This window comes from Gorilla gorilla, chromosome 15 (assembly GCF_029281585.2).
Source record: "Gorilla gorilla gorilla isolate KB3781 chromosome 15, NHGRI_mGorGor1-v2.1_pri, whole genome shotgun sequence".
NCBI lineage: Eukaryota > Metazoa > Chordata > Mammalia > Primates > Hominidae > Gorilla > Gorilla gorilla.
In genome coordinates, this window is record NC_073239.2 from 110,932,747 (window position 1) to 110,958,114 (window position 25,368).

General features: G+C 50.4%; 1 protein-coding gene across 1 annotated transcript; it reads left to right on the top strand.

Moving 5' to 3' along the window:
* CCDC197 (coiled-coil domain containing 197) lies at positions 1-11,997 on the top strand. Its single transcript, XM_019009274.4, has 8 exons — positions 1-129; positions 338-704; positions 1,132-1,368; positions 2,716-2,798; positions 4,284-4,465; positions 6,386-6,517; positions 8,018-8,134; positions 11,749-11,997. The coding sequence occupies exons 3-8, from the start codon at positions 1,265-1,267 to the stop codon at positions 11,950-11,952; spliced, it is 822 nt and encodes a 273-aa protein (XP_018864819.3). The 5' UTR covers positions 1-129; positions 338-704; positions 1,132-1,264; the 3' UTR covers positions 11,953-11,997.
* The last annotated feature ends 13,371 nt before the right edge of the window (positions 11,998-25,368 follow it).

Here is a 25,368-nt window from a genome sequence, read left to right on the forward strand (position 1 = left end):
TCCCAGACATGGGTCCTTCAACTTGCTCCCACCCCCTGCACGGAACCAGGCCTGGTCCTGAGCCATGGGTGGGGCTGAGCCTTGGGAGGGCTGATGGAGAAATGCCTGAGCTGCAGCCACCAAAATCAGGTGGGAAGGGGTCAAGGGAGAGTCCCGGGACAGGTCAATGGGAATTGGGCAGCACATAAAGCAGACCAGCCTTGACAGAAAGGACAAAAATAGCCCAAGTCTCACACAGGGTTGCCAGTGCCCTTTCTCCCCATCTTCTTGGGAATGGGACTGGGAGTTGGGGGTGGGAGGTTTTAGGACCATGGAGAATCTGGCCCTCCACCCACAGGTGGATCCTGCAATGGACACATCATAAGGACAGAAGCCAGCATTGTGATGTCACAGCCTGGCTGTGGCTTTGTGCTCCTGGAGCTGTAGGTGAGTCAGCTAGGCCCCTTCCTCCTCCAGTGCCTGTCTACCTATGTTTGATGCTTGGGGCTAGGAAGACTGACCTTGTAGCCCCTCACCTTCTCTCCCCAACGCACTGGGCTGGTTCAGCAGTTGACCAATGAGGGTCATGCTTGCATACTGGCCTTGGGCGAGTGGCTCAGGAACGGTTTGCAAGACTGTGTTGAAGCTACTTGTAACTAGACCATTTTCCCAGCTTGACCATGAGCTTCTTCAAAGCATCTCTGCTCAGTCTCCACTGTAGTTCTGTAAGACCTGTATGAGCTCAGAGCATGTAATGTTGGTTAAGTGAATAAATGCATGGATGGGGGGCGGGTGGGCAGAGATGATGATGAAGCTGCCTCCTCCCTAAGCAGGCTGTTTTCTGAACCAACTCCGGCTCTGACCCTATGACTTCTTCCATCATTTATTTGAAGCCAGCACTTGTTGAAAGTTCCCAGGCATCTTGGTGGCCAGGAACTGAAGACTTGGGGGTGATGGGGCTGTACCACTTATAGGGCTGCAAGGGAAACAAGGCCCCTGCAGAATGGCACCCTCAACCTCTCCAGAGCTGGGGATGCAGCCCGAAGACCTTGGACTTGGGATTTAATGAGGCCTGGGTCCTCATCCAGTCCTGCCAGATGACCTTAAGCTGGTCACAGCCCCTTTCTGAACCTCCGTCTCCTTTTCTGTGAGGTGGGGATGCTAACCCTGGCTTCCAAGGATCTGAAGAGGAAGCTGCGGCTGTGACTGTCCCTTTTTGGTCTGTCTTCATCCTGCCTGGCTCACGGGGCTCCTGTCCTCCTGCATAGCTTGCGGTGGTGAGGTGATGGCAGCCATGGACACAGGCCAGAGAGCTGACCCAAGCAATCCTGGTGACAAGGAAGGGGACCTTCAAGGGCTGTGGCAGGAACTCTACCAGCTCCAGGCTAAGTATGTGTTGTCCCACCCCTGCCCCAGCCCCAGCCCCAGTGCTTCCCCCGTGGGCTAACTGGCTGGACTTAGCAAACATGTCCCCGAGGAGGCCAGGACAGGGGGTGGATGAGGAGGGCAGTGTGGCTTGGAAGCAAATGGGCGGGGTGGGGCTGAGCAACAGCTGTGACGGGAGAGAGAAGAGGTGTGGCTATTGCCCTTTGGCCTGAGATCTTGGGCCAGTCCCGGGCCCTCTGCAGGCTGAGCCTCTACATCAGGAAGGAGGACTGTGGGTGACCATCCGTCTGCACCTGTCCACTCGGCCCCTCTAAGGCCAGTCTACGAGGTTGCCGCCTTGACTCTTAGTGGTGACCCTGGGTCCTCACCCCATGGGGATGGGAGGTTGGGGAGATAAGACATTTCAGGCTACCCACAAAAGCCTGAATTCGATGCAAAAGGATGTGTCTATGCAAAGTTTTATGAAGAAAAGGGCTGACCCAACAGATTCAGAGGCCTTCCTGATCCCAATACGGTTTAGCACTGTCACGGCTCACAGGGCCCCACGTGGTATCTGTGGGAAGGATGATGTTGTCCCGCACTTTTCAGAACCATACGGATGAGAGAGGGAGGGCCCAGAGAAGCAGAGTGGCTTGCCCTGGGCCACTCAGAAACCCCCAGCACAGCCCCTGTTGGACAGTCAGAGTGGCTTGGGAGCTTGGCCAGCTGGCCAGGCCAAGCCCCACTCTGGTCTCTGCCCTTGACTGCTGACCTTGGCTGGGCCCAGAGCAGGTGACCTGTTGGTGACTTGCTTAGGGATTCCCCAAAGAGTCAAGTATGGTTAGGCAATAGCACGTGGCCGTCTCCCCTCTGGGGGCTGGTGGGGCCCCCACCTCTGATGGAGTGCTCCCAAGGCACTGGGAGCCCCACGCATGACCCTGGCCAGCAGCTCATATCATCCCTGCTGTAGATGGGCAACCCGGGCACAGAGAGGTGAAGCAGCTGGCCCCACGTCACCAGCTAATAGGGGCCGGCCTGTCTCCTGAGATGGCAGCCACCTGCACAGCCTCCAGGGGAGGCACTGTAGACTCTGGCCAGAAAGGCTTAGCCTTCATTCTCCCCCAGATGCCTTCTTTGCTGCCTGGGAGATGCTGCTATGGGCATTTATTTGATCTGCTTGTGGCTCAGTTTGCTCAGCAGTGAAATGAAGGTGCAGAGACTCCTAAGTCTATGGCCAACTGATAAAGTGGTACGTGGCCGGCCCAGTGCACGTCCAAGCAGGAGATCACAGAGGGTGGTCCAGGTTCATTCACAGGGGGTCCTGCTTGACCTGGGAGCCTCCAGGCCATGTTCCTGCATCTGGCTCTACAGGCAGAAGAAGCTCAAGAGAGAAGTCCAGAAGCACAAGCTTTTTGAAGACTATCTGATTAAGGTCCTTGAGAAAATCCCCGAGGGTATGTACACAGCTTCCTCGGAAAGCCCTTTCTCTCCACAGCCGCCTACTGGCTGCAGGACTGCGACACGGTGTGTGGCCTCATGGAGCCATGAGCTGCTCATCTACAGAATGGGAATCCACAAAGGCCAACCCCACAGTGGTGGGGAAGGGCTCAGGCAGCCGAGTCTGACTGCTTGGTCTCAACTCCAGCTCCACTGTCGCTAACAGTGTGGCCTCTGGCAAGTTCTCAAGGCCTTGATTTTCTTATCTGTACAATGGGAACAGCAATAATTTTGTGGACTAGATGAAGTCATCCTTTATAAGCACAGCACAGGGCCCCACATTTAGCTAGTACCTGGTAAACGTTGGCCATTATTATTATTATTTTGTTTGTCTTTGGTTTTGTGTTTTTGTTTCGCTATTATTAACTAAGAGTATAAGGACATCTGAGATGAGGTTTTGTGTGTTGTTTTATGAGTACTGGAAACTCATTAGAAAAGGGAAGGGGGGTCACACATATTTATTGTTATCATTATTTCAACACCATCAATAATAATTATTACCATTTATTAAATATGTGCCCTGTGCTAAGCTCTTTAGCAAATCTTTTTTACCCCTCCTATGAGCTTTGCACTACTGTGTCACTCAGGCTCAGAGAGGGTAACGGACTTGCCCAGAGTCACCCAGTCAGGAAGTGGTAGCACTGGGCTCCGACTCTGGTCCGTCTGACTTCATAGCCACTGTACTAAGTGCTAGAATGAGAGGAGCTATAGAAACTCCAAAAACTCTGCCTTGGAGGTCAGGGAAGGCTTCATGGAGGAGGTGACCTCTCATGGGGCTCAAATGGGTGCAGCAAAGGAGAATGACCCTCAGGCAGAGGGAGGGACACAAATGTAGGCAGAAGCCATAGGGCTGCGAGGTGGGTTTGGGGGTGGTGAGCTCCAGGCTGCTGGGAGATGTGGCTAGGAGGCTGGGGATATATACTGAGCACTGAGCCAAGGAGGAGTCAGGGCTGCAGGTCAAGCATGGGGCTTGCGGCAGACCCAGCACCCAGTGCTGCTTGTGGTTTGGGACCTTCCTAATTCAGCAATTCTGCCCTGTTCAACCCACCCAAAATGCATAACCACCAGGACTTGGCACTTGCTCGCTCAGGACAGGAACAATTCCTATCCCCCTCTCAGGCTGCTCCAAGCAGCAACGTCTCCTTGAGGGCAGTCTCCTGCCTCGCTCGATGGTCTTGATCCAGAATCCCTGTCTCAGTCTCTGGCTGAACTTTCCAAGGTTGAGGATTCCCTTGAAGTGGAGGGGGCGGGAGGGCGGGGGGCGGGTGTGGATGGCAAGCCCGGAGAACTCCGGGACCATCCTACTCTCTGGGGTCATCCTACTGTCATGGACTCTCTGGCACCTCTCAATTTTGTGGCCCCAGCTGGAATTCCTGGCCACCCTGTTGGCATGGCCCACTGCAGGGGCACCCACCCATCCCGCCATGGCGCTGTCTCCGTAGGCTGCACGGGATGGGAGGAGCCGGAGGAGGTGCTGGTGGAGGCCATGGTGAAGAAGCACTACGGGAAGCTCTTCACAGCTAGCCAGGACACGCAGAAGCGCCTCGAGGCCTTCTCCCAGATGATCCAAGCTGTCCACCGGAGCCTGGAGTCTCTAGAGGAGGAACACAGGGCTCTCATGTTGGTAACAGCTGCTTGAAGTCTGTTCCATTCCCCGTGGCCCAGGGAGCTGGGGGCGTGGGGCCCCCTTTCCTGCATAGCCCTGGGGAAGGCCTAGAGGGAGCAGCGGCGTAATGCTGGGGGGCCCTCGGTGGGGCTGTCGCTCCTGAGCCGCCTTCCATATCCCCTTCCTCTCCCCTCTGCTGCCTGAGGCTCAGCTCGTGCCTAACGTTGTTCTGCGTGGTAGAAAAGCCATGTGTCCTGGATGCAGAGGGACTGGAGCTAAGCTCCCAGCTCAGCCACCGACTAGCTGTGTGACTAGTTTGTATCCTCTCTGAGCCTCAGTTTCTGCACCTGTCAAGCGGGGGCAACACACCCTAGTTGCTAGGGTCCTTGCGAGGCACCAAACACAAACTGCCTCAAAGTAAGTGCCAGAGACATCATTTCCCTTCCCTTCCTTTGTAGTTATAATAAATAGGACTTCCGCTGGGAGGGATGGGCACTCCAGGTGGAAGAGCCTGCCCTGACAAAGGCGTGGCATCATGAAGATTCATGCTGCCACTGGGACCGGGGACTTCGGGATCCCAGAGGAAGGATGACCAGCCGGTTGGTTCACTGCAAAGAGTTGCTGCGTAGTTTTGGAGAGAGCATCTGCCCCCTAGTGGCAGCGCTGCAAGCCTGCACCACTTTGTACCATTTCTTTGGAGAATGGAATTCATGGACGGGCTGGGCACTGCGTGAAGCACTTTACATGCTTTATCTCACTTAAATCTCACGCCAGCACCTCCAGGTAGGTGCTACTATTCCAAGGGCTGGGACTAGGGAAAGGCAAGTCCAGCCATGCTATTCTTCCCATTTTCGAGGGGAGGAAGGTAAGCCTCAGAGAAGCGGGGCCACGGGGGTATGTCCTGCGTCTTTCTCTCTCTCTTTCTTTCCCTCTCTCTCTCGCTCCCTCTCTCTCTTTCTTTCTTTCCCTCTCTCTCTCGCTCCCTCTCTCTCTTTCTTTCTTTCCTTCTTTCTTTCATTTTTTTGGGAGACAGGGTTTCACTCTGTCGCCCAGGCTGGAGTACAGTGGAGTGATCTCGGCTTACTGCAGCCTCCGCCTCCCAGGCTCAAGCGATTTTCCTGCCTCTGCCTTCTGAGTAGCTGGGATTACAGGCATGTGCCACCACACCTGGACTGTTCTGTATCTTTCAAATTCCTAACCCACAGGGCCTGGCTGGGGGCATGTATTAGTTCCTTCTCATGCTGCTAATAAAGAAACACCTGAGACTGGGTAATTTATAAAGAAAAAGGGGGCCAGGCATGGTGGCTCACGCCTGTAATCTCAGCACTTTGGGAGGCCGAAGCGGGCAGATCATTTGAGGTCAGGAGTTCAAGACCAGCCTGGCCAACATGGTGAAACCCCATCTCTACTAAAAATACAAAAATTAGCCAGGCATGGTGGTGTGCACCTATAATCCCAGCTAATTAGGAGGTTGAAGCAGGAGAATCACTTGAACCCAGGAGGCGGAGGTCGCAGTGAGCCAAGATTGTTCCGCTGCACTCCAGCCTGGGCAAAAAGAGTGAGACTGTCTCAAAAAAAAAAAACAAAATTATAAAGAAAAAGAGGTTTAATGGACTCTCAGTTCTACATGGCTCAGGTGACCTGATGATCATGGTGGAAGGTGAAGGAGGAGCAAAGGCACATCTTACCTGGTGGCAGGCAAGAGAACTTGTGTAGGGGAACTCCCCTTTATAAAATTGTCAGGAACTGGGGCTCAGGTAAACTCCATCAGCCTGGACACGCCCTTTTCTGCATCTCTGGTGCCTTGAATGGCCCCAGCCACCCACAAGTATTCCTTCCTCCTATCCTGTCATTGCACAGACCACCCTGGGGACTCAGACCAGGGCACATGCCCTGGAGGGTTTGTTGTACCAAGATAGCCCATTCCCTCTGCCCCAGAGCCTCAAGATCCGGCTGTGTCAGCTGCAGAAGAAGTGCTACCGCAAGCAGAAGCAGTGGTGGCAGCTGAAGCACAGCATCACTTACCAGAAGGACATTGACTTTGACACACACACCAGCAGCAGCTATAATGTGAGTCCAGTCTTTCAGCCTGGGGGTGAGGTTAGGGGTGGGGAAGGGGAAGCTGATGTCTCCATCATCAATCCCAAAACACACAGACACATATGCACGCAGACACACACACACAGAGCCAGACACATAGACACACAGGCACACACACAGCCAGACACACACACCCACAGACATAGTCACAGCCAGACACATAGACACACAGACACAACCAGACATATAGACAGACCCAGCCAGACACATACACACAAATGCACAGACACAGCCAGACACACACACAGACATGCAAACACACACACAGACACACAGACACATACACACACAAAGACACATGCGGAGACATACATAGAGACAGACACACACACAGACAGACCCACACCACTTTCTTCTCCTTGGCGACAGTTTGCTTTCAAAGGGCCTCTCTTTGAGGGGTCCAGTGTTACTTCACAGATGGGAAAACTGAGGCCACAGATATTTCAGGACAGAGTTCTGCCAAGAACCAGAGCCGGGATCCACCGGCCCAGTCCCAGGGCTTGGTGTTGTGCCGAGCTCTTAGTCCTTGTATAATGTTTGTGGTTAATAATAAGATAATGGTGTTTAAGTGAGTGGTTGTTATGTACTGTCTTCAGTAATCCTGGTGTCTCTCTGATCAGAGAGTCTGACCTGGAGTAGGTGTTCTTAAATATTGGTGAATTTTACCCACACTCATTTTACAAATGAGAAAAATGAGGCTCAGGAAGAACAAGTCATGGCCAAAGTCCATGGCCATGAATTCCAGGGATTCCAGAATTCAGCTCTTGCACTGCCCCTTACTGGCCTTGGGAGTGTGGTCTGGTCACCCGTGGACCCCGGTTCCTCGCCATAAACAGAGGCAACAGTCTATGTTCTTCTGGCCTCTGGGACTGCGGGAGGACAGTTAGGACCGTGGCTTGGGCACAGGGCTGCGCTGGGCACACCTTCCCTGCACAGGATGAGGTCATGGAGTGAGTGTGAGACCTGCTCAGGTCCAGACTGACTGGGCCTCGAGGGATCTGAGTTTGGAAGACGAGGCTTGGGGGCTATTGGCTGCTGACCTCCAGCCAAGGCAAGGGGCTTAGGGAGGGAGCTGGGTGGGTCACAGTCTACAGAGCCCCTTTGAGGTCTTTCTCTCTAAGCTGCTGCAGCAGACCAGGATCCTGGAGGTCTGAAGTCCAGGGCCCCACCCCATGCCCCTTCCCAGTCCTCTGCTTCTGACGAGGTGTGGACCCCAATGCCTCCAGCCAGGAAGCCCTTCTGAAAGGAGTTAGCCCAACCTCCCTCTTTGCAGAGGAGGATGCTCAGGCTCTGAAGTAGGGAGGAACTCAACCGAGCCCCACAGGAGAGGAATATAGACCATGATGAGAAGGACACTCCCAGTGTCCCAGGTCTGTCCAGGACACTTCGCTGGCTGGAGTGAGCCAGGGCAGGGGCAGGGGATGCTGGGAGAGAGCCTGAGCCACCACCTCCTCCTTCTCTTTCCTGCAGGATCAGCTGTTTGGCTACATGCAAATGACCATCACCAACATGGCCCGGCAGTGCTGCCCCTCTGCCCACGGCGTGCCCAAGAGCATGGATCTCTTCTCCAAGCTCGATCTGATTAAGGTAAGGATAGACAGATGGCTGCGGGGCTCCTGACTGCCCCAGGCAAGACTCCAACTTGAGCTAGTCCTGCTCCTTAGCCCAGGCTGCATTTGTGTTTAGCCCCCATCAGCTCTTTTTTCCATAGCTACATTGGTGCCTGGTACAGTAAGGTCCTAAGGTCTCTATTAGTCTACAAACTTGAGCACCCACTAGGTGAAGGGTCAGTGTAGAGGGTGCATAGAGGAACTTCCCACCTGGTCTTCATATGTAGCTCCACACTGACACATCACACACAGGCACACGCACACACAAAGCATACACCCATCAACATCCATGTGTGCTTTCTGCACACCCACACATGAGACATACACAGACACACCTGCAAACAAGCACACAAACATCAACTTGCACTCATGAAGATGCAAACAGGTATGATCACACTCTTACACATATGAGCACGCTGGCAGCGGGCATTTCAGTGACTGAGGGAGCCTCTTGCACAGGGTCCTCACCTTAAACTTCACACTGTCAGTTCACTGGGCTTCTTTCCTCATCGCCCCCATCAGTCAGGATGCTGTTACTGCAGTAACAGAAAACGTGATCAGATTGGCTTTGATTGACAACACAGCATGTCTTTTTAAAATAATAACTTTATTGAGATATAATTCACATACCATAACATTTAGCCCTTACAATTATGCACGTCCGTGTTTTCAGTATAGTCAAAATTGCACAGCCATTACCCCTTTCTAATTCCAGAACATTTCATCACCCCCAAAAAGATACATTTTGCGTCTGGCTGCTTTCATTTAGCATAATGTTTTCAAGGTTCATCCATGTCCCAGCACGAATCAATGCTTTATTTTTAGAGCTGAATATTCCATGGTATGGGTGTATTTATATGGATAGAACTTTTGTTTATCCATTCATCAGTTGACGGACATCTGGATTGTTACATTCCTTAGGTATTATGAATATTACTGCTAAGAACATTTGTGTACAAATTTTTATGCAGAGATATGTTTTCACTTCTCTTTGGTACGTACCTAGGAGTGCAATTGCTGGGTCATCTGTTAACTCTATGTTTAACATTCGAAGAACTGCCAAACTCTTTTCCAAAGTGGCTGCACCATTTACCATCCCCATGATCAATGTACGAGGGTTCCAGTTTCTCCACATCCTTGCCAACATTTGCTATTGTCAACTTTTTCTAATTTAGCCCTCCTAATGGGTGTGAAGTGGCATCTCATTGTGGTTTTGATTTGCACTTCTCTGATGACTAATGATGTTGAGTATCTTTTCATGTGCTTATTGGCCATGTGTATCTCTCCTTTGGAGAAATGTCTATTCAAATTCTTTGCCCATTAAAAAATTTGATTATTTGTATTTTTTTTTTTTTTTGAGACAGAGTCTCACTCTCTTGCCCAGGCTGGAGTGCAATGGCGCTTCTCGCTCGGCTCACTGCAACCTCTGCCTCCTGGGTTCAAGCAATTGTCTTGCCTCAGCCTCCCAAGTAGCTGGGACTACAAGGCATGCACCACCTTACCCAGCTAAGTTTTGTATTTCTATTAGAGACGGGGTTTCACCATGTTGGCCAGGCTGGTCTCGAACTCCTGACCTCAAGTGATCCACCCACCTTGGCCTCCCAAAGTGCTGAGATTATAGGCATGAGCCACTGTTCCTGGCCTATTTGTCTTTTTTTAGTTGAGTTGTAAGAATTCTTTTTGCGTTCTGGATACAGGTCCCTTATCAAATATATGATTGCAAATATTTTCTATCTTGCATGTTATCTTTTTACTATCTTGATGAAGCACAGAAGTTTTGAATTTTTATGGAATCCAATTTGTTTGTATTTTTGCTTGTTTGTTTGAGACAGGGTCTCAATCTATCACCCAGGTTGGAGTGCAGTGGCGCCATCTTGGCTCACTGCAACCTCCGCCTCCTGGGTTCAAGCGATTCTCCTGACTCAGCCTCCCCAGTAGCTGGGACTACAGGCATGCGCCACCACACCTGGCTAATTTTTGTATTTTTTGGTAGAGACAGGGTTTCACCAAGTTGGCCAGGCTGGTCTTCAACTCCTGACCTCAAGTGATCCACCTGCCTCGGCCTCCCAAAGTGCTAAGATTACAGATGTGAGCCACCACATCCGGCCGAGAATCCAACAGTTTTACTTTGGGTATGTGTATGCATTTGTCCTTTAGGAGTCATATCTAAAAAGCCATTACCTAATCCAGGGTCATGAAGATTTACTCCTGTTTCTTGTGAGAAGTTTATAGTTTTTGCTCTACTGTTTAGGTCTGTGATTCATTTTCAGTTGATTTTTTAATATAATGTAAGGTAGGGGTCCAATTTCATTATTTCGCATGAGGATGTTCAGTTGTCCTGATACCATTTGTTTAAAAAGTTCTATTTTTCCCCTTTGAGTTTTCTCAGGACCCTTGTCAAAAATCAATTGACCGTAATATGAAAGTTTATTTCTGGATTCTTGATTCTATTCCATTCATCGCTACGCCTGTTTTTATGCCAGTACCATACTGTCTTGATTACTGTGGCTTTGTAATAAATATTAAAATTGAGAAGTGTGAGTCTTCCAACTTTGTTCTTTTCTGAGGTCATTTGGCTCCTCTACCAGGGCACATCTTGTGTCATGAGTGGAAGTTTGGTGCCTGGGTGGGTTTCAGGCATGGTGTGATCCTAGGCTCAGCGGCATCATCAAAGACCCATCCTTTCCATACTCTCCTGTCTTCTACCTTTAGCACTGACTTCATCCTAAGTCAGAACTTGCTTACCTCATTTGAGGCAGGTTCCGTGCAGATATCCAAACACGGGATACTTAGCTCCCCAGGAACACTGAGGGGCAGGTCTCTTCCCTAGTGTCCAGTGCAACAGTCAGCAGTGAGCAAGCCTGTGGCTCAGTTCAGAAGGACTTCTCCAGGAGCCTCACAGGCAGTACTGAGGCTGCTGCATGGCACAACTCAGTGGGCACCATTCAGTTGAAGTCTGTGTAATTGGCATCCCTAGTTATATACAGCTTGGAACTTATTCATATTGCAAAGAAATGAGATTTCTGAGTAAGGACATGTTTGTCTAAATAGTCACAGTGTATTAATTTCATCTTCTTCCCAAGAAAAGGGAAGAAATTATGTGGTGATGTCACAGGGTCCCAAGCAACAATCAGATTGGGCCTCTGGATTGACATCTGTCAGTCACTCAGCCAACATGAATTGAGACACCTGAATATGCTCAGCATTCTGCTAGGCAACAGGAGATGGAGGCCCATCTGGTCCTTAAGAAACGAATGCCCTTCAGAGAGGGAGGCTGGGGACAGTCAGGGTGGGCTTCTTGGAAGAGGCAGTGAGAAGAGGCAGGCAACCACTTTCAGGAAGTCACACCAGGATCTGGACTCCTACTCATCCAGCTCTGTCACTCCTGGCTGTGCCACATCAGACAAGTCACCTAACCTCTCTGAGCCTCTGTTTGCTCATTTGCCCAGTGGCATTGATACCACATCCTTTGCAGGGCGCTTGTGAGAGTTAAAGGAGAAGTAGGTCAGCCTTTGATGATGCTTTGGTACCTAGAAAGCAGCGTCCAGAGGCCAAAACACTGTCAGGTGAGAGATTTATTTTCCCTCCCAGGAGTTCATGTTGGACAAAATGGAGACTGTAAGACTGATCGCACTGCTCACGGAACCCAAAGTGTGCTGGTCATGGGACAGCTTCGGGGACCAGTGGCTCAGAAGACACCCCAAACCCTTCAGGAAATGTCCAAGGAGGCGGGTTTCCACCCCCAGGACCCCCTTTCCCAGCCCCCATGCTTCAGAGTGCTCCGGCCTGTACTGACCAGCCTGCGCCTTGCAGGCCCCGCGGCATCACGACCTCTCCTTACCTGCCTGCCTCCTTTTCTCACCACCAGCATCTCTAAGCCAGTGGGAGAGAGCCTGGGGGCATTGAGGGGGTGGTCAGGGTCCTGGGCTCAGCTAGGGTTGGAGGTGCTGCTCCCCATCCTGGGGGATTGGCAGGGATCCAGGTAAGGCCTGCCTGGGATCGGGGAGAGAGAGGCAGGTTCCCGAGTTGGGGGCAGCAGCCAGGCTGGAAGATCCTGGGCTGAAGACTCCCTCCTGGGAGCCGGGGCTGCGCCTCTCACTTTCATGGTGGGTTCCTGAGACCGAGGAGCTTTGGACGGATGCTTGGCTGTTGGGAATGTCCCAGTCACAGGACACTGTAAAGAGCCACCAGGGCCGTGGGATCCGTGGGAGTTCACCTTGCCCACAGCAGTCTGCAGAGCTAATGACGGTGCTGAATGTGTAGGGGGGCATCTCATCACTTTCTTCCAGAGGTTCAGTACCAGGTTGGTACCTTCTGCCCATCCTGCAGGTGTCTGAGCTGCCTGGAATGGTTAGTACTCTCAGGGAGACCTTGGCAAGGCGAGGTCCCTCTCTGGGCTGGTTTTTCTACCTGTAAAATTGGGAGAGAGTGCCGGACACAGTGGCTCACACCTATAATCCCAAGCACCCTGGGAGGCAGAGGCAGGAGGATCACTTGAGCCCAGGAGTTCAAGACCAGCTTGGGCAACATAGGGAGATCCTGTCTCTATAAAAAATGAAGCAATTAGCCGGGCATGGTGACACACACCTGTGATTCCAGCTACTTAGGAGGCTGAGGTGGGAGGATCACTTGAGCCTGGGAGGTCAAGGCTGCAGTGAGCCGTGATTGTGCCACTGCACTCCAGTGTGGGTGACAGAGCGAGACCCTGTCTTTAAAAAAAAGGGGGGGTGGTGGTGAGAGGATGTTTAAGCCCCCCCACTCCAGTCTGACATTCTAGGTCAAGTTTGGAAAAGCCAGGTCTGCATAGAAGGCACTTGCTTGCTTTCGTTGTGCCACTGGGGTAAAATCATTCCAGCAACCACCACAGCCCCAAAAATAATTCAGCTCTCGAGGTCAGCTGCTGTTAATTTATCTAGGTAAAGGCAGAAAGTTAAGAGCAGCTGCTGAGCTGTGAACAGTGGTGAGTCAGCACATGAACTTTCAAAGGGGAGTTTTAGAAAAGAAAAGATGCTGACTGTCAGCCAAGAACCTCGAAAGCCCGCTTGACTCCAGGTGCTGCTGGGAGAGGGTGGGGGATAAGTCAGGCTTGGCCAGGGAGTTAAATAGGAAAGATACACGGAAGAAGGAAGGCTGGCTGTGGCCAGGTTTTAAGAGTAGTGTAGTTATATTTTGGGGTGTTTGTTTGTTTGTTTGTTGTTGTCGTTGTTTTTGAGACTGAGCCTTGCTCTGTGACCCAGGCTAGAGTGTAGTGGCACAATCTCTGCTCACTGCAACCTCCACCTCCCGGGTTTAAGCGATTCTCCTGCCTCAGCCTCCCAAGTAACTGGGACTACAGGCGCGTGCCACCATGCCTAGCTAATTTTTATATTTTTAATAGAGATGGGGTTTCACCATGTTGGCCAGGCTGGTCTCGAACTCCTGACCTCAGGTGATCCGCCCGCCTTGGCCTCCCAAAGTGCTGGGATTACAGGCGTGAGCCACCGTGCCCGGTGAGTAGTGTAGTTTTTAAAAGGAGAGCCAGGAGGGAGCTGCTGTTCCGAGTTTCTTGCCTCATAGACCTTCAGAGGAAAGAGGGCACCTCAGGTAGGGCTTGAGTGGGATTTCAGAAGGAAGAGGCTGCACTAAAGAAAAGGGACAGAAACGCCGGAGTAGGGACTTGCATTTTGGCTGGAGCATGCGGAACCCCCTGAGCAGTCTGAGAAGGTGGGCTGGAGGACCACGTGGGGCCCCAAACGCCAGGCTGAGGTTTAGACTCCATCAAGGGTGGTGCAAGGTGAGCCTCACACACTCATGCCTCTCTGTTCTGTCTTTCCCACTCTTTCCAAAGCAAGCTAAAGTATCCCATTAATCTTCCCCAGTGCAGAGGATTAAGCTGGTGGTTCTCAGGTTTGAACACGCATCAGGAGGGCCTGTATCAATGCAGAGTGTGGACCCACCTCCAGAGCTTCCAGGCCCTAGAATCTGCATTTCTAACAAGTCCCCAGATGTGGCAGATGCTGCTGGTCCTGAGGTTACATTTTGAAAACCACTGCTTTAGAGTAATGGCAAATCCTACATGCTGAAGCCAGGCACTGCTCCACTGTGACCACCAACTACCCCTGCCTGGACTTCGGAATTCCCTCTGCACGATGGGGCTGGACCGGGTATTCCAGGAAGGCTGCCCTAATCCTGTCTGACCTCCCGGGAGGTGCTGGAGAGAGCACCGCCTTCTACACCCAGGGTGCAGTTCTCTGGCTTGTTGACTGTGCCTTCGAGGGCTCTGTGTCATTCTGTCCCCTGTCACCTGCCTGCTGTGCACCTGTCATGCTTGATCTAGCTCATTTTGTCACACTCCTTGGGGAGGAGCGTGATTGGAACAGTTGCTTGGCGTGGCAATGGCCTGGCCATCAATCGACATTTGCAGCCAGCATCTGGGTACCTTGGGAGCTCCCAGCCTCCCCTGGGCAGGGCTGGGGCCATGAATTGGACACAGCATTGCGCTTAACAGCGCGGCTACCTCAGGCTGCTGGTAAGTACCAGAATGCTGTTTCTCCTTTCTTGGCTTTTGTCTTACAGAAAGCTCACTCCCCCATGACCCTGCACCTTCAAAGCACTTTTCTCGTAGGTTCTATATTAGCTGGAGAAAAACCTTCAAGGGCATTTGGAGAAAAAATAAAAAGCACTAGTTCAGGTACCTTATGAAATGTCATTTCATTTGACCTTCCAACTGGACCGTGGGATCCCAAGACACCAACAGTCCCGGGCTTGGACATTTTGAGACCAAGAGCTCATTACCTGCCAATGAATCCCAGCTTTAAGCAACTTCAAGCATGAGAAAATTCTTCCCACAGACTATCCTGGAAGAATTGGATTATTGCCAAATGGCTGGTGCTGGGGAAGTTGGCTCTTGGGAGTGGGAAATTGGAGTGTGTTCTTTTTTAAATTGTGTCCTATCATTCTTTTGAGCAGTGGTTTTCAAACTTTAGTGTTCACTGAAACCACATGTGAGACTTGCTAAAAATGGGGAGAACTGTGGCTTCCTCTTAGAGACTCTGTTTCTAGGGTGAGGCCCCAGAAATCTGGATTTTTAGCAATCTCCCCAGGTGATTCCAACACAGACAGCTCTCAAATCATAGGCAGAGAAACACTGGGCATCTGAATGTTTCTTTCTTTTCCTTCCTCTCCCCTCCCTTCCCTTCCCTTCCCCTCCCTTCCCCTCCCCTCCCCTACCCTCCCCTTCGCTCCCCTTCCCTTACCTTCCTCTCCCCTCCCCTTCCTCTCCCCTCCCCTCCCCTTCCTCTCCCCTCCCCTCCCTTTCGCTTCCCTTCCTCTCTTTCTTTCTCTCTTTTTCTTTCTTTCGACAGAGCCTCACTCTGTAGCCCAGGCTGTAGTGCAGTGGCTTAATCTCAGCTCACTGCAACCTCCTCTTCCTGGGTTCCAGCAAGTCTCTTCCCTCAGCCTCCTGAGTAGCTGGGATTATAAGCACCTGCTACCATGCCCCGCTAATTGTTGTGTTTTTAGTAGAGACAGGGTTTCACCATGTTGGTCAGGCTGGTCTTGAACTCCTGACCTCAAGTGATCTGCCCGCCTCGGCCTCCCAAAGTACTGCTGTTATAGGTGTGAGCCACCGTGCCCAGTCCTGAATGTCAAAAAGAAGAAAACTTGGTCCATTTTCACCTGGTCTTCAATAGGGAAGGACTTTGAAAGCGTAGAAACGACAGGAGTAACACCCAAAAACAATCTGACAACATAAAAGTTACAAATACGCCCGGTGCAGTGGCTCACACCTGTAATCCCAGCACTTTGGGAGGCCGAGGCAGGTGGATCATCTGAGGTCAGGAGATCGAGACCAGCCTGGCCAACATGGCGAAACCCTGTCTCTACTAAAAATACAAAAACTTAGTCAGGCATGGTGGCAGGCGCCTGTAATCCCAGCTACTCAGAAGGCTGAGGCAGGAGAATCACTTGAACCCAGGAGGTGGAGGTTGCAGTGAACTGAGATTGCACCACTGCACTCCAGCCTGGGTGACAGAGTGAGACTCTGTCTCAAAAAAAAAAAAAAAAAAAAAAAAAAAGTTACAAATACATCTACTTCAGAGTACATGAAAATATCAAAAGACAATAAGCTGGAGGGAAATGGTGAGGAATCTGGGAAAGGATCAATGTTTTTGATATTTATATCAGTGTTTTTGATACTTATGAAGTAAAAAAAGAAAAAAACACCAGTTGCTCATATTCAGCAAACCACGAAATAAAATGGCCTATAAACATAAAAATATTTCAACCATACAATTATTGCCTATCAAAATAAAGCAACAGACAAATGCTTTTAAGATAGGCTCACTATAGAATTGTTTGTATAAACTCTCTGGAAAGCAATTTGCTAAGAGGTCTTGAGAGGCTTAAAAAATGTTTATGTCCTTCAGCTCAGTATGGTCAGCCCTCTGTATACATGGATTCCACACCTTTGGATTCAACCAACTGCAGATCAGAAATATTCCAGATTCAACCAACCCCAGATCAAAAATATTCAGAAAAAAATCCCATCTCTACTAAAAATATACAAAAATTTATCTGAGCATGGTGGCGTGTGCCTGTAATCCCAGCTACCTGGGGGCTGAGGCAGGAGCATCATTCCTGAGGGAGGAAGAGGTTGCAGTGAGCCGAGATAGTGGGCAACAAGAGTGAAACTCCATCTCAAAGAAAAAAAAAAAGCCGGGCGTGATGGCTCACGCCTGTAATCCCAGCACTTTGGGAGGCCTAGGAGGGCGAATCACCTGAGGTCAGGAGTTCGAGACCAGCCAGTCCAACATGGCAAAGCCCCGTCTCTACTAAAGTACAAAAATTAGCTGGGCATGGCGGCGCGCACCTGTTATCTTAGCTACTCGGGAGGCTGAGGCAGGAGAATTGCTTGAACCCAGGAGGCGGAGGTTGCGATGAGCCAAGATGGCGCCACTGCACTCCAGCCTGGACAACAGAGCAAGACTTTGTCTCAAAAAAAAAAAAAAGAAAAATTCAGGAAAAAAAGAAAAACATTAAAAATTAAAATTACAACAATTAAAAATAACACAAAATTTTAAAAATACAGTACAACAACTATACAGCATCATAGTATTGGGTATTAAAAGTAATCTAGAGATGATTTAAAGTATATGAGGGGATGTGCATAAAATTCTACACCATTTTATATCAGGGACTTGAGTATCTGAGGATTTTGATATGTGTTGGGGGAGTCCTGAAACCAATCCCCGACAGACACTGAGGGACAACTGAAATTCCAGCTCACGAACTTCCGTCAATAGCACCAAGCTATTATTTGGTTGAAAGTGATAGAAAACACAACTCAGTTTAGGAGACAAATGAAACGCATTGGCCTCTGAAACTGAAAAGAGCCAGGATTCTTGCTGGAGGCACAATCAGGAGTACAATGTCAGCAGAATCCAGTCTCTTCGTTTCTGAGTTTGATTGCCCAGGTCTTGGCTTTATTCTCAGGCTCAGTGTAAACAAGACGCTTCCAGCAACCTCAGGATTGCCAGCACCCTCTGAAGCAGAAGTCAGAGAAGAGAGAATGCCTCTTCCTAGCTACTCCTTGGCCAGTCTCAGGATTCACTCTGATTAGATCACCTTGGGTCATGCACTTCCTTTTAGACAACCATTAATTAGCCGGGACTAGGCACTGTGTCATTCCTGAACTAATCTCTGTAATGAGGGGGATTCCATACTCTGGATGGCCAGGCCTGGGCCCAATTTTTGAGATTTAGTGAGATGGAATACCTTTCGTGGCTAGAGGCCATTACCCAGGAGCCAGTGATGGATGCCACATGAACTACATGGACTCAAACTAGGCAAGGGGCGGTTCCCCCAAAGGGAAATCAGGGCACTGACTCACTGAATTCAGAGGGAGGTTGGACTTGGTACTGGGCAAACAGAAGCAAGAAATGCCCATGACAGATGCCAACAAAGTTTCTGCACAAAGATGTTCATCACATTGTTATAGTAGCCCCAACTGGAAAACCCTAAGAATCCTAGAAGAAGAGATTAACGAATTATGCCAAAACATGTTATGATTCTGCAGCCATTAACGTATTTTCAAAAATATTTAATGTTAGAAAAATGTACAAGGTATAAAGCTAAGTGAAAACAGAAACCAAGAAGGAGTTTTAAAAAGGTAGAATAGAAACTCAATTTAGTAAAAATTATACATATATAAGAGTAGAAGGAAATCTACTAAAACAATGCTCTAAGCAGGAGGATCAAGACCCTTGGGGACAGCAGCAAATATTAGACCCACCTAGTCTAGTAGACGAAATGATCAGCCCCAGTAGTGTACATCCACACTCTTGCCAGGCCTCCTGGTGGGCAGAATAGTCATCCCCATCTCTTGACTTGGGTTGGCTGTGTGCTTTGGCCCATAAAATATCAGTGGATTATGACACGGAGGCTTAAAACATAATTGTGCAGTGCACTTACCACCCGTGAGCTCGCCCATGAAGAGAACCTGCCTCAGGGAGCCCCCCTCTTTCCAGGAGGATGAGAGTCATGTGGTGCAGAGATGGACCCAACCTGCAGCTGGCATGCACCTAAATCAGTCAATCTTCAGCCAACCCACAGACTCATGAGTGAGAGACAAATGCTTCTTCTACCTGCAAGCCAGGGCAAGTTTGAGGTAGCTTGTTACACAGCATGATAGCAATAGCTGCCTGAGACACCTGCACACTTGTTCAAATTCTGTGTTTTCTCCAACCTAAGCATCACCCCTTGTGGGAAACCAGGCCATCCAAGGGCATGGATCCTGTGTCTCAGGAATGCTGGGATGCATAAAAGTGGAGAAGAGCTCTGCTGTGTTAACAGTGGTTATCTCCAGATTGTAGGATTTTTTTATTTTCTTCTTTATACTTTTGTGTATTTTCCAAAGTTTCTGTGATTAACACGTTTTTTTATAACCAGAAAGAAATACTGTATTAAAAAATTAGAAACCAACTCTTCTTGGCACCTCACCAATCCTCACCCTTGGTGTCCCCAAGAACAAGAGGAATTGTCAAATCCTTCACCCACATAAGTGTCTTCAAGTCTCTGGAGAAAGGTACTTGGCGCTCCACATATTGGGTTTTCTCAAAGTTCATTAACTCTAGTTCTTGTATGAGCACCTGCCCTGACACCGCCACCACTGGCTCCTGTTCTCTGAAGGGGTCCCCTTTGGTCTCTAACTTTAAATCTTGGTGTCCCAACCTGAGTCCTATTCTCCAGGTAAGGAGGCTGGCCAGACAGGGTTTACAGGAAATATCTTGGAGAGGCTTCCCTGCCATGGCCTCAGCTGAAAAGGTGCTGGGCATTCCAGCTCCACTCCCACCCCCTTCACTGGGGGCCAGATGCCTGGCCCAGCCCTGCTCTTGGCTCAGGAGCAGCCAGGCCACTTGGGAGGCCTGTGCTCCAAGGCTGTAAGTGCCAGTCTGGCCAAAGGCACTCCATGGGAATGTCTCAAACACCTCCAAACCTGGGGGTCCCCCATTTCCCTTGACTGGAGTCTCCAGAAGGTGCTGGCACTGTTGCCGTGCCCTTTGCTGCCAAAACTTGCTCAGCCCTCACTGGCGGCTGAGTCCTACAGAAGTAGGACTCAATCATGCATGGGATGCTGCATTCACAGATCCAAGAGAGGGAGCCTCATCCCCACCTGCTCTCCAGCACCGTGAACAGTGCACATGCTGAGGGCAGGAGCCCTGTGTCCTTTGTCTCCAACTCCCTGTGCCTACCGGGGGGCTGGCACAAAGCAGGTGGTGCTCGGTGTTGAAGGAACAGGTGCGTGTGTGCATGAACAAGGGAGTTAGGTTCCTCACGGGGTACCAGAATGCTGCTTACTGGCTACCGTGCGTCCCTGAGTTGTCCCCGCAACCTGTGAGCCAGAAAGTTTTTCCTAATCCCCTTTTATAGGAGGAAACTGCAGCTCAGTGTGAAAATGTGCCTTGTCTGAGGTTACACAGACAGTCAGTGGTTGAGCCTGGACATGAATTCAAGTGCATTGGGCTCCAAATTGAACCACTGTCACTGTCACAGGACAGTTCAGTAGTAAAGGAACTGTAAGAACAAGAGCTCACGTGTGGGATGCTTGCTGGATGCTAAGCTCATTACAGCTTAGGCAGCTTTCCCTGCAGGAGTGTTTATCCCATTGTACAGATGAGGCTCAGACAGGTTAAAAGCTTTCCCAAGGTCACACAGCCATCATGTCTGCCTCCTTTCAGAGTTAGAGCTCTCAGCCACTATAGGCTGAAGGGAGCATGATAGTGAATCGTGATCTAGAGGCAGATTGGATGGCTCAAGCGCAAATGGAAGACAGCCCACAGACAGAATCAAGGGATGAGTGTGTTATTGTGTATCCCTGCCCAGGTGTGGTCTGAGGACCACATCGTGGGCATCCCCTGAGAGCTTGTGAGAAAGGCCGAATCTGCATTCAAGTGAGGTCCCCAGGCGATCCGTGTGCGCAGTAAGGGTTGCAAGCGCTGGTCTGATTTGCTCTGAGGTGGGTCTGAGTCTAGCATTGCCTTCCAGTGAGAAAGTGACTCTTGTGGACAGCTGGCATCATCCAAGGCTTCTGCTGCAGGGGCTGTGACCCAAGAGACATGAGGACCCCGGCCAGCCAACCTTCGACCCCCAGCTTGCACTGGTGTGGACACACACTCAAGCTGCAGGACACAGGGCGGGATAAGCCCCAGTCCTGAGTGTGCTTTTGGGGAGTTTCCTTCTGCCCTGATGGCCGTTTTTCCCATCCCTCTCTTCCCTGGCCACTTCCTGTCTCACCTCCTCCATGAAGCCTTGCCAGTTGTCCCTGCCCTAGGCAGAGACAGCAGAGCTCTCCCTGGGCTTCCAGCCTCTCCCACAGGCTCCTGAGAGCGAGCACCTGCCTTGTTACAGTCATCACTTAGTTGTTTACACTCTTCTCTTCCCCACTGGAAGGAGAAGTTCTCAAGAGGAAAAGCTTTGTCTTAACCACATACCCAGAACCCAATGTAAAGCCCAGTCCAGAACAAGCCCTCGGTAAATCTGTGTTGTACATCCTCATGTCCTCAGAACACATGATGAATGAATGAAATTCTCAAGCATAGGAGTGAAGCTCTAAGTGAACATTTTAAGGAAGGTGTAGAAGTCAAAAGTGAGGGATATTTAAGGGGGGGCAGAAGAATATTAGCTACAACTTGGTCTTCGGGATCAACTGTGTCCTGTGCACAGGGCACCACACCACCTCCCGGGATGAGCTGCCTCTCTAGCGCCCATTGGAGGAGCCCTGCGCAGCCGGCCAAGTGCCCATGAGTTTTCCAGGGGAATTACTGGGGGAAGAGTTCCCTCACCCAGCCTCCACAGCATCATAAATCACAGGAATTCTGTCACCTGTCACCCTAGGCTGCTGCCAAGGAATACGGAGGGAGAAGACTCATGAGCCAAGGCGAGGATGGCATCTGTCTCCTGGGAGCCAGCAGGACTTATCCTGGGCTGAGTGCAGCCAAACAGGCCCATGGGGCCCTTTCAAGTCCCTCAGACTCCCTGGCCCTACTGACCTTTAACATGGAATTGGGATGGGAAGGGCTAGAAAAACAGGATGGGCACCCTAGGGCGGTGTGTTTGTGTGTGTGTGCGTGTATTTAAATTACTGTCTGTTCCTAGATTATTCACGGTGGCTGCATAGATTATCACCAATTCTAGAGAATGGATTTGGGAAGATTTGACTAAAAATAAGATCTCATGATAGCTATAAAATTGGCTGATGAGGGGGTGAGGTCGAGAGCTCTCTAACTTTCTTTTCTTTCACATAGAGCAGTGTAGCACATCACTGAAAGGATTTCAAGGCTGGGCGCGGTGGCTCACGCCTGTAATCCCAGCACTTTGGGAGGCTGAGGCAGGTGGGTCACGAGGTCAGGAGATCGAGACCATCCTGGCTAACACAGTGAAACCCCGTCTCTACTAAAAAAAATACAAAAAATTAGCCGGGTGTGGTGGCGGGTGCCTGTAGTCCCAGCTACTGGGGAGGCCGAGGCAGGAGAATGGCGTGAACCCGGGAGGGAGAGCTTGCAGTGAGCTGAGCTTGCGCCACTGCACTCCAGCCTGGGAGACAGAGTGAGACTCCGTCTCAAAAATATAAAAAAATTTTTAAAAAAATTTCAAAAAGTTAATATAAGACCTCTAACAATTTAAATGTTACTGTCACATCCTGCACTGGATATGGTGTGAGGGGTCCTCCATCATTATTTGTTTCTGCATGATTGATTTCAATTTTTCTATTTCCTATGAGCACCCATAAGAAATTATGTTAGGCAAGATGCTGCTATCTAGAAGATGAACAAACTTTAATTTTCTTCCAGCAAATACTATAAAGGTGAGAATTGCGAGAGTCGAAAAGCCAGTTTGACCGGAACAAGTGGTCAGCCTGGGAAAGGCAGGTGCTTTCAAGGGCAACCAACATTGATGCCTGGGCTCAGAGGGAGACAGTAATTAGCTCAAGGTCACACAGCAAACAGGCAGCAGAACCCAAGTCTGTCTGACCTTAAGGCTGGGATGCTTTTCCTGATCAAAGCTTCTCAGACTTTCCCCCAACATCCCTAACGGCAAAGGAGAGTGAACTCGGACCTGCAGGGCACTGGCGTGGAGGCCGGAGGGGAAGCACAGGATTTCTTTGCAGTTTCATCAGAAAATTTTATATAAGTGAATGTGCATTCTATTTCATAATGCATCGCTCTAGTACAAAAATTATGTTTTGTCCTTGTAACAATCTCACAGTAAAATAAATTATCCAGGAAGCTGCACTTCAAGTCCCACCTGGCAGAGCTCGGAGACCCGGGACCTCTAGGGAGTAGCTGCCCTCACCCCACACAAGCCTCCACTATCTGTAAACACAGGCTCCCGTTTCAAGAAGTTTTTACCAACCACTCCAAGCCCAAGTTTTTCTGAGCTTTGCTCTCCAGGGGCCTGGAGCATTTCTCAAAATCACAAAGCCTCGAACTTTTCCATTTTTTATGTTCTGGGAGATGTTATTTGGGGAATTCCCTCAGGCACTGCGCTCTGCTCCGTCTAATGGAGGCTGAGCTGCGCTGGTGTCTGGTTGCCGCATCCAGCCAGCCAGGTGGGCCCCCACTCTCCTGCAGCTCCACATCCAGCCCACCACCAAGCCCTGTCCATGTCCCCTCCTGCTCTTGGACCTTTTTCCACTTTTCCCCATCTCTGTGCCCCACCTGGACTTGGCCACGCCCATCTCTGGCCTGGACCACTACAGCAGCCTCCTTCCTGGTTTTCTGCTTCCACTCTTGCCCTCTCAAACCCATTCTCCTCACAGCAGCCCCAGCAATTCCTCAAATAAACAAATTCAGTCATGCCCACCCTCCCTCTTGCCCCTTCCATGGCTCCCTATTGCCCACATGTCAACCCATTTTCCAATGCCTACAAAGCCTGCATGGCCTTGGCCACCTCTCCAGCCTGATATGAAGCACTCACTTTTCCCCTTTATTCCTGTGCTCCAGCCAGACTGGCCCCTCCCAGTTGCTAGAATTCACCAGGCTCCTTTTCAGGAGGTTCACTGATGCTGTCCTAGCTAACTGCATTGTTGTCCCTTTAGCCCTTGCCTACTCCCACTCATTTATTCAGGGCATTTTTCCTGAGTGCCTGCTACGTGCCTGGCACTGTGCTAGGTACTCAGTGTACTGTGGTGACCTAGTTCTTGCCCTCTTGGAGCTTATTATCTAACAGGTGGAGAGATACACGGGAATAATCACGAACTGTGAGAAATGCTAGGATGGGAAATAGCAAAGTGCAAAGGAAGAGACTATCAGGGTGGGGACAAGGAAGAGGACAAATGAAGCCTCTTCCAACTCATCCTTAGACCTCAGCTCAAAACTCACCTCCTCTGAGAAGCCTCCCCTCCCCGCTAGACAGGCCAGGCCCGTGCTCATCTGCTCTACAGTTCCCTGTTCTCTTCTTCCCCAGCACTTGCCATAATTTGCAATTAGACATTGATTTGTGCAACTAGAGCAGTGGGGAGGAATGTGCTGTAGAATACCTACTCTGCCTCCAGTGGGAGCTTGGGGAGGTGTCCCCATCCCCAAGGCTGTGTTCATCCACACAATCATCTAGAGATGTATCATTAACCCATGCCATAGAGGAACTGACTGAGGCTGGGAACAAGAGAGGCTGTGTGAGTCATCTAATGCTGCCTAACAAATTAGCCCAAAGCTTAGCAAAACAATCACCATTTATTGTCTTATTCCTATGGGCCAGGGAGCTGGTCATGGCTGAAAAGGGTCCTTTGGCTCTGGGTCTTTCCAGAGGCTTTGATCAAACTGTTAGCCAGGGCTGCAGTCTCACCTGAAGGATCGACCAGGGAGAATCAGCTCCCAATTTCACTCACACAGCCATTGGCAGATGAGGTTCCTCCCTGGCCGTTTGACTGAAGGCCTCAGTTCTTTGCCAGCTGTTGGTGGGGGGGATCTCCCTCAGCTCCTGGACCTGTGGATCTTTCCATAGAGCAGTTCCTAACATAGCAATTGAGGGAGTGAGGGTGAGCCAGCAAGCTGGAAGCCACAGGCTTTGGGAATCCTAATCTCAGAAATGACAGCCCATCACTTTGCTGTGCTGTATTGGTTAGAAGCAAGCCACCAGGTCCAGCCCACACTCAAAGGAAGAGATTACCCAAGGGCTTGAACACAGGAGATAGAGGGGGCGGGTAGTCACTGGGAACCATTTAGAGGCTACTGATCACAGAGGTCACATAATCTTCCCAAGGTCTCGTCGCTAGAATGTGTTCCAGCTGCCTTTGGGAGCTGGGCTCTCTGTGCCCACCACAGGGAGCGAGGACAGGGCAGGAACAGGCAGCTTTCTCCAAGCCTGGGGGCCTCCTGCTACTGGTCTTGGCCTTTCTGAAAACCACAGCAAGTGCACCTTCTCCCATAGAAACTAGAGATGGTTTCCTGCCTAGCCCAGGAGGCTGAACGGGTTACAAGCATTTGCCATGTGAGCTGAAAAACGCTAGCTTTCAAAACCCAGGCCCTGCGGAACCCACAAAGTGGTGAATGGCTGGAAAACGGGCCCATCTATTACCCTCGTGGGGCTGTGTGTAAACTGAAGAGGGGGTTATGCCATGGTCCTAACCCAGCCTTACAAAATGACTTCTCCTCCTGATTTTCTTGCCTTACTCTTGAAAAGCCATTCATGCCTCCTCTGGGGCCCTCCCTGGGGGTTCAAGAAATCCCACAGTTC

Bases quoted from the DNA above. Each gene is read 5' to 3' on its own strand.
- CCDC197 (XM_019009274.4), top strand. From the start codon at position 1,265: ATGGCAGCCATGGACACAGGCCAGAGAGCTGACCCAAGCAATCCTGGT. The intron at 1,369-2,715 runs GTATGTGTTGTC...CTGGCTCTACAG, and splicing joins CTCTACCAGCTCCAGGCTAA to GCAGAAGAAGCTCAAGAGAG. The intron at 8,135-11,748 runs GTAAGGATAGAC...TTTCCCTCCCAG, and splicing joins CCAAGCTCGATCTGATTAAG to GAGTTCATGTTGGACAAAAT.